Source organism: Haliaeetus albicilla, chromosome 7 (assembly GCF_947461875.1).
Source record: "Haliaeetus albicilla chromosome 7, bHalAlb1.1, whole genome shotgun sequence".
Classification (NCBI taxonomy): domain Eukaryota; kingdom Metazoa; phylum Chordata; class Aves; order Accipitriformes; family Accipitridae; genus Haliaeetus; species Haliaeetus albicilla.
Genome location: NC_091489.1, coordinates 41,366,773 through 41,375,325, shown reverse-complemented (window position 1 = coordinate 41,375,325; position 8,553 = coordinate 41,366,773). Strand labels below are relative to the sequence as shown.

The 8,553-nt window shown below is 61.3% G+C and overlaps 1 protein-coding gene across 2 annotated transcripts; it reads left to right on the top strand.

Annotated features, from left to right (window-relative positions):
* Positions 1-2,398: 2,398 nt before the first annotated feature.
* On the top strand, positions 2,399-8,521 carry THY1 (Thy-1 cell surface antigen). 2 transcript variants are annotated; one of them, XM_069788034.1, is made up of 4 exons: positions 2,399-2,530; positions 5,110-5,191; positions 5,328-5,663; positions 6,344-8,521. In XM_069788034.1, the coding sequence occupies exons 2-4, from the start codon at positions 5,155-5,157 to the stop codon at positions 6,454-6,456; spliced, it is 486 nt and encodes a 161-aa protein (XP_069644135.1). In that variant the 5' UTR covers positions 2,399-2,530; positions 5,110-5,154; the 3' UTR covers positions 6,457-8,521. The 2 variants fall into 2 exon arrangements, with proteins under 2 accessions (XP_069644135.1, XP_069644136.1); XM_069788035.1 differs by having other exon boundaries at positions 2,419-2,534.
* Positions 8,522-8,553: the final 32 nt, after the last annotated feature.

Here is an 8,553-nt window from a genome sequence, read left to right as displayed (position 1 = left end):
CAGTTACTGGGGATGGTCCTTGAGCTACCAGGAATAGTGATGCCTCTGACACACTCCAGTAGAGCAGAAGACTCCCCACATGCCCTGGCTTTCTCTCCAGACAGGAGCTAGGGGCAGTTCAGCTGATCTGAGCTCCTAGCAGAGCTGTCTGTGCCCTGCCTCTGCCTGCTTGTCTGTCTGTCCTGCTACATTGACCCATGTCTGCTGGTATCTGCGCTGCTGTGCTGCACTGTGACTGGCTACCTCCTTGCCCCTGTTTATGCCTGGCTGGCTGTCTCTCTGTCTGACACCTGCCACTGTAAACGCTGCCTGTCCCCCCTCTCCATTTGTCTGTCTGTCACTGTTAGATTTTCTCTTCCCCGCCCTTTTCCTTTGGCCGCTATCTGGAGGCCTCTGCATTAGGTACAACTTGGGGACTGATTTTCTCTGGTTTATGGATAGCAGCCAGACTGCAATCTGCAGTGAAGGGACTATCCAGCTGGAGAACCTCTGCAAGGAGCCTCCTGCAAATACCTAGGCAAGACGCTCGCTGCTAGCACTGCCCAGAAACTGCACAATCATGCCTGCCTCCACAGCACCACCAGCCAGAGATTTAAAGGGAGCTGAAATCTCTTGCAATGGGACTTGGGCATCTGCATGCCTCCAAAAGCTAGTCCTTCAAGCTTGAATTCCCTGGTTGCCTATGCTCACATAGCTGGGGGTGAGGGTGGGGATGTGGGGGAGACACAGCTTGTGTACATCTAGCTCCACATCTCCAAGGGACCCGCGTGTGTGTGTGTATGTGTGTGCACATGGTTGTGTGTGCTGCCCCACATCGCAGCTGTGTTTGGATGCAGACCTTGTGCTCGCATTCATTTTTTTGCACCCTGACAACATGGCAACACACGTCTTGTGTTTGTCTGTTTGCCTTGCATTGATCTGCTTCCAGTCATCTTAGTGGTTGTTTTCTGTGTCAGTCTGCCATGCCTTTAATCCCATCCTTAGCCAGCACGGTCAGTCTGTACCATCCTGGGTCACCGCTGTAGTTGTGTTGATGTGCACACACAGCTGTGTATGACCCCACAGCCTGTCTTCATTCGATACCCAGCTGCCATAACAGATAGGGTCAGGCCTTTCCACTCCTCATGACAGCACACTGGGAACCCTGCCGCACACTCCCTGGGCGTCATGGGCCCCCCGCCAGCCTGGATGTCTGTCCCGGTTTGGGGGGGGCTCACGTAGTGAGCAAGCAGGCAGAGCCAAGGTTTTGTAGAATTAGCAAAACCCCTCTGCGCAGCCAGCTTGCAAAACCTCAGCACTCGAATGTCACCTGGGGTCAGGTTCTGCTGGAGCAGATAGGACTTTTTGTATCAACTTTCACAGCGCCAGCCCTTTTTGCAGAGCCCAGCCAGGGCATGTGGGAGGAGGTGAGGACAGGGCAGGCTATCCTGCATGCCTCTGCTCCTTCCTAGGATGCCTTGGGACCCAAACTCCTAGGGAGAGCAGCTCCCTGATGCTGCCCTCCTCTGCCGTTATCTCCACCTTGCCTAAAAGCAGGGAAGAGGTCTCGCCAGGCTGCTTTCTGGGTCCAAAGATATTTTGCCTATGCAGAGGCAGCTCTGCTTAGCCCCTTCCCAACCACGTGGCGATGGGAGCTCGTGGGGAGCAAGCCCTTCTTTGTTGTCCTCACTGCCACCAGCCCTGGGCCTAAAACTTAAGGCTTGTGGCCAGTTGCACCACAGATGGAGCTTCAGTTGTGTCCCCTGCCATTCCCGCCACCATTTCCCATGCAGAAGAGACTTGCGTTCCACGGGTCTTTGGTGACTTGGTGCAGGCTGGCCTCGTCGGGCAGCTGAGCCCTACTCATTTGGGCAGGGGGAATACCTCCCCCCTCCTCAGCAAAGCCCAAGCTAAGTTCTTTCCACTTCTGAAGCACTGTCCTCTTCCAGCAAAACAACTCCCACGTTGCCGAGGAGGATGAGGGTTGGCAGCTCTTCCGCAAAATGTGATGTTCCCATAGCAATGGGGATCTGTTGCCCTTTCTAGCCTGCAGAAAGAGGGGAACCGGGGCTGGGGGGGGGGCGGGGGGGTGTGTCCGAACGGGGCCCCCTGCACCGGTGCGTGGCCCGGCCGGGCCACGCTGAGGGGCCGCCCCGGCGGTAGCCCCCCCTGCCCCCCCCCCCCCGCCCAAGGGGGCTTCCTTCCTCCCCAGCCCCCCTCACCCCACCTGGCGCCCCGGCCTTGGCCCGAGCCCCCCGGGGGCCGGGGCGGCCGCAGCCCGGGGCCGGGGGCGGGAGCAGGCCCGCAGAGGCAGGGTCCCCCTCCCCCGCCTCGGCGCACCCCCCGCCCCCCCCCCGCGCCGCAGGGCCGGGGGCCGAGCCTGCGTGACGCCGCCCGGCCCTGATTTGCTGGGGCCGCCCGCCCGGCCCTTCCCAAACTGCGGGAGCGCCGCGCCGCCCACAGCCCCGCCGGGCAGCAGCGCGGGCAGCACCGGACAGCGCCGGCAGCCCCGCGGGCGGCAGCGCGGGCAGCACCGGACAGCGCCGGGCAGGTAGGTAGGCACGGCCTGCCCCCCCCCCCCTCCGGCCCGGGCAGCTCCGCCGCCCCGCTCGGGTCTGCCGTGCCGCGGACCGGGCGGCCCCGCGGGAAGGACCCCGCCGGCGGGGCATCGCTGGCCGGGAGGGGCGGCAGCGGGGGCGGGGGGGGAGCGCGGCACGTCGCTGGCGCTGCCGCCCGGGGAAGGCGGAGTGGGGGGGGGGGGACGACGCGGGGAGGGTCGGCAGCCCTCGGGCGTGGCGGCGTGCGGGGCCGAGGGAGCCTCTCGCCCCTGCTCGGGATGCTCTGCCCGCCGGGGAGAGGCTGGTTCCGGAGGGCGGCGGTCACAGAGGAAGACGCTCTGCGGTTTTTTCGCATTGATGCTGGTGCCCCCCAACACACACGCACACACACCCCACACACCCCCCCCGCCCCGAGGATCGGGACTGCGGCATTCCTCCCTGGGCACGCCTGTGCGCGCGCCCGCCAGCCTCGCCCCGCGCCGCCGGCTCCCACGCGCTGCCACACGCGTGCCTGCTCCCTGCAAGGTGGGCGGGGGGGGACGGGACGGACAGGCAGCTCGCGCCCCGACCCCTCCCGCCCCCCTCGCAGGGCCCGGGCAGAGGCGTCGCCCGTCTCGCTCTTCCTTGCACGGACGGCGCAGCCGGCAGCCCCCGTGCACCCCCCTTTTGCTGGCAGCCCCCCCACCCCACCCCCCAGCGCAGCCGGGTTCCTGGGGCTCTCGGTTTCTCCCAGCCCATCGGTGCGGCTTTCTTCTTCCCCGACAGCCCCCCCCCCCCGCCTCCATCCCCGCAGCCTGTTTGTCACCCTTAGCTTGTCACGGTGACGGGCACAGAGGTACCAACATGGTGTGGCCCCGAGCAGGTGGTAGAGACAGCGCTGGAAAGCTTTGCTCTGCAAAAGCCAGAATCGCTCTGATGGTGCCCTCCTCGAGAGTCCTCTACCTACAAAAAGCCCCTGGGATCACGCTGGAGCGAGAGTTACCTGGCTAGCTCTGCTCCCGGCACCGCTGTCAGGAGGAGACGAGGGGTATGAGGGAGCCAAGGGCTCCCAAACCCAGAGCCTAGATGATCTGAGTGCTTTTGCACATAGACAGGAGGAATCCCCCCTTTCTGGGAGCTTATTTGCACTGATTTTCTGGAGAAAAGCCTGGCTGTGACCTAGATAGCATCCCAGGACATTCAGAGGGGTGGGTCAGAGCTGAGAAATGACAAAGCAAGGGACAGGGGCCAGTTTCTAGGAACCCAGAGGAGACTTCCTCCATCATGTCTCTGCCCCCATTTGCAACCTCTTGGTTGGCAAGACTAAACAGAAGGGAATTTTTCTTCTTAGCCAGGGTTCGGGGCTGCAGATACAGAGATCTTTCACAGCTTCAGAGTGAGCAAATGGTTTTGGTATTTCCTCCTAGAATGCTATATGAAAGACCAAAAAATGCTAAAAACAAAAATCCAGCTGGCTGCGGTGCAGGCAGTTCCTAGCTTTTCCCTGAATTCTTAGCCAGGCTCAGAGGGAGCAAACTGGGGGTCTGCTGTCCCCTCTGCCAGCCTGGAGTCCCAAAGGGGTGATAATTTACCTCCCCCTCCTGGACCTGGCCCCACATCCCCAGCCTGGAGGACCGACTGCAGGGCGCTCGGTGTGTCCTTCAGCCCCCGTGTCTGCTTTGCTGCTCCCCCACCCTCTCCCTCCATTCCGCATATCTGCGGCTGGATTCCCTATGCGGCTGCTTGGCTGAGCTGCAAACCTGTAATTGATTCCTTTCAGCTGGATGGGACTGTCAGCAGCCCTGGGGTTTTGATGGCACATCTGCAGGCCCCTTACCCACACAGACCAGGAGGCAGCCTGAAGAGAGACAGGCACCACGCCAGGGACCCAGAGGGTGGACTCTGCCACCCCAAAACCCTTCCACCCTGTGGCCGGGCAGGCTCGGCTCAGCCCCTGGAGACTTGGTGCCATCCTTTGGCAGTCTTGGCTCCCTGTCCAGCTGCCGTGTCCCTCCTCGCTGCTCTTGGCCCCTTTCCCTCACTGCATCGCAATGAGTCATCTTTGCTGAGCTCACCCGCTGGAGCCGCAAGGGAGCTGGCAGGCCTGGCGCCTGCCGGCGCTGAGGGAGGGTCGTGAGACACAGCCCTCCGGCCATGATGTGCAGACACCAGGGCGCATCCTGATTTCTCCTGCCCATCCTTTGACTGGGCACCCAGTCTGGGCACAGGGTAGAAGGAGGGGAAGGCAGCGCACGCAGGCTTCGCTGCAGGCAACTGCAGGTCTGTGCCACGCTCATTTCATGTCTGGCGTGGGGGAGCCAGACAGGGAAAAGAGAGCTTGGCTGGCATTGCCTGGGGATACGGAAAGGTGATGCTGGCCAGACACGCAGTGCCCGATTCTCTAGCGCGTTGCCAGGCCAGCCGGTCCCTGTGCAGTGAATCATGATGAGGAGCAGGCTATAGAGCATCATTTGTGTGAGAAGAGGCAGCCTGCCCACCTGTGCCACGTGTACCTGTGTCTGCACCACCGAGTGCCTGCATCTGCGCGCTGGGGCAATGGCCTGGCTAACCGCCTCTCTCTCTCCCTGCCCAGACTCCCCTCTCAGTGACAGCCGCCGCTGGGCACCTCAGCAGAGAGATGAACCCCACCGTCAGCATCGCTGTCATCCTGACAGGTACAGCTGGCCGACGTGCGTCCCCTCCCTGCTCTCCAGTGAGCTCAGCCCAGAGCAGCCAGGCAAGGGCCAGGAGGCTGCATGGGCATCCCCAGTGCTTGCTGTTCCCTGTCCAACCCCTGCTTGCCTCTCCCAGTCCTCCAGGCTGCCCACTGCCAGATGATCAAGGACCTGAGTGCCTGCTTGCTGGGCCAGAGCCTCCGGGTGGACTGCCGTTATGAGAACAAAACCAGCAACCCCTTGACCTATGAGTTCAGCATCACCAAGGACAACAGGAAGCACGTCATCCACAGCACCATCAGTGTTTCCGAGAACATCTACCGGAGCCGAGCCAATGTCACCATGCACAAGAACCTGGTGTGCCTCTACCTGCAGAGCTTCACCACTAGCGATGAGGGTGTCTACATGTGCGAGCTGAAGGCCACCAACGACTACACCGGCAACCAGATAAAGAACATCACTGTCATCAAAGGTGAGATGGGCAGCGGCACCTGGTCTCTTTCCCTCCTTCTCAGATGCTCCTTGGCTTGGCAGGGCCAGCAGAGAAATCCACAACCCCCTATGGCATCCCCAAACCCTCCCTGAGCCCCATAAATGTTTCCTAACCCTTACGTGCCCCTCCTACTGCAAGCAGAGCAGTCAGCCCCACAGATGGCCTCGCTCTGCCCCATCTCAGACTGCTTAGCCCTGCCTCTCTCAGGCCCTGCCTCGGGTGCATTGCCCAGGTGTCCTCCCATAGGTGATGCTTCACAGTCAGTCCCAGCAGAGGGAACAAGTCTGCCAGTGAAGGACTGAAGGGGTATGTGGTCCGGAGCAGGAGCGCAGTGGAGGTTTTCCGTGCATCCCACAGGAGCAGTCCTCCAGTTGCAGAGCCTTTCATCTTACCTGGTGCCCATCCCCTTGTCACCTCAGTCAGGCACAGGCAGGGTTATGCTTTCCAGGGTCTCTGTGCCCCCAAAAGTTTTGTGGCTACATGGGCACAAGGTGAGAGGAGAAACAAGCAAGGGGCCAGGATAAGAGTTGCTGCATTTCTGTGGCAGAGAAAAGGCAAGAAGCTGAGTCCCAGCACACTTTATAAGACCCAGCCTGATCTCTGTTCCTGAGGGATTTCATTGCGGCTCTTCTCTCCCTCCCTGTTCCCTCTCCTCACAGACAAACTGGAGAAATGCGCCGGCTTCAGCCTCTTGATCCAGAACACTTCGTGGCTCCTGCTGCTTCTCCTTTCCCTGCCTCTCCTGCAAGCCGTGGACTTCGTGTCCCTGTGAAAGGAAAAGCACACATACACACGCACGCACACACTCACGCACGCACACACCGAATACCCCAGCAAACCCGCCTCCCCCGCCAGAACGCAGCCCTTGGAAAGAGAAGCTGAACCGTTTGGAACAAGTGAAACCTCTCTGTGTTATCTCTATATAGCCGTATATCTAACGCTAACCACCGTCCTGTGCCGAGACCCACCATCACACGCACACATGCCCTGCTCCGAAGCATGGTGGCTCCGCTAGGCAGCATTGCTTCTCCCATCGCACCTCCCCGCTCGGTAGGCTGACTGGTTTGCGCATGCTGGGAGCACTGGAGCCTCAGCCCCGCACAGCCCGCTTCTCCCATCCCTTTAACTTTTGGGGTTTGCCTGTTCTCAACGGGGGAAAGACAGCTGGATTAGCAGGTAAGAGAGAGAAATGCTGCGAGAGCGTGCGGAGGGGTCCCTGTGCTGGGTGCTGTGCCCGCAGCCCTTGGAGGAGAGGGGGCTGCCGGCATCCCCAACCCGCCCTGCCCACTAGCCAGGTGCCTTCCTGATTTCTCAGCCTGCTCCTCTCATCCTGAGTCACCCTGAGTTGCCGTGATTGGGAGGGGGCACGAGGCAAGTCGTGTCTCAGAGCAAGCAGGGAAGACACAGAAGGAGCAGGGGAGGCACGGGATGATGCTGAGCCTGGCCAGGCTGGGAGGAGAGAGGGAAGCAGGTCTAGGAGACGCCCGTCAAATGCCCCTGCCTCCTTTGGGCTCTTTTGGGGCCCTGGGAGGCGGCTCACTGCAAATGTGCTTTGGCAACAAGTTTTTCCTAATCTGTTTTTTACAGCTGAGGTGGAAGGGAGGCCTCCTCCAGACATCATCTGGTACCTTTGGGCTGCCCGAGCACGAGACACCACTTGCTCTCCCTGGGGACCAGCCCTTAGCTGTGACGAGAGAATTGCTGCCAACACCCGCTCACAGTGGAGGCAAGCAGAGCCTCTCTGAGCTAGCCACAGCCCTGCCTTCGCCCCTGCTCCCCTTCCTGAGATGCCCGGAGCTGAATCCGGGCAGGCTGGTGGGGAGGGGGCTCCCCTACGGGAGTGTGACCCCAAGGTCTCTGCAGGGACTCCTCTGCACTGTCACCCTGTCTTCCCCGCAGAAACATCTGGGGGCCCCGATCTTTCCTCATGGCACACCTCCCAGTACCTGGCCCTGCTTAGGCTCAGCGGCCTTCCTCCAGCACAGTCTTCCTCCAGTCCCACCATGCTGCTGGGAAGAGCCCATGTGCCCCCTCCCTTCTCCCTCCTCCCTTTCAGCATTTCCTTGTCTCCATTTAAGAGCAGAAAAGGGCCTAAGGGCAGCCCAGCTCTTGGCCACCACCTCAGTAAGGCCAGGACCTTCCCAGGGGTTGGCAAGAGTGGGGAGAGGGACGCCGAGCACAGCCCACATCCTCCAGCCCAGGCCTGCCCTGATGCTCCGTGGGACCCGGAGGAGCCCCCCCCCGCCCCGAAACCTGGCAGCTCCCGGGCAAGGAGCAGCCCAGACGGCCCGTGGGGAGAGAGACCAGAGGGCTGGCCCTGCTGCACCCTTGCTCAGGGGAGGGCACGGGGGCAGAGGAAGATGCAGGCAGGAGCATCTGGGTCCATGGGGTGAGCCCCAGCCCCGATGAGCTACGCCTGCAGCCTGGGCTGTGCCGCCATGGCTGAGAGCAGTTCACAGCAGCTGCTCCCCACTCCTTGCTCTTCTCCAGACACCGCAAGCTGCCTCCTACCCCCATGCCGGTTCCCTGCCCATCCCTGCCTGCTTGCTTGCTGTCTAGTGCTGCTGAGGCTGTGTATAGCTGAGGTCTGGCTGCGCCCAGCTCCCTGGGCTTGCTGGTGAGCGCCGGGGCAGGCGCAGAGCCCAGCCGGCAGAGCGCGGATGCGTCTCGAGTCTCATTTTTTTGTGAACATTTGTAGTTGTTTCCACAGCTTGTCGTAAAAAAAATTCTGTTAAGGGGGAAAAGAAAAGAACCCTACGAAAAGCAACAACAAAAAAAACCTATCCTCCGGGAGTGTTCCTCCGTCTGCACAATAAAACCCTAGGTTGTGTGTTGGAGCCACGGCCACCCGTGTGTGCGGCGGTGGGGC

Bases quoted from the DNA above. Each gene is read 5' to 3' on its own strand.
- THY1 (XM_069788034.1), top strand. From the start codon at position 5,155: ATGAACCCCACCGTCAGCATCGCTGTCATCCTGACAG. The intron at 5,192-5,327 runs GTACAGCTGGCC...TGCCTCTCCCAG, and splicing joins CATCGCTGTCATCCTGACAG to TCCTCCAGGCTGCCCACTGC. The intron at 5,664-6,343 runs GTGAGATGGGCA...CTCTCCTCACAG, and splicing joins GAACATCACTGTCATCAAAG to ACAAACTGGAGAAATGCGCC.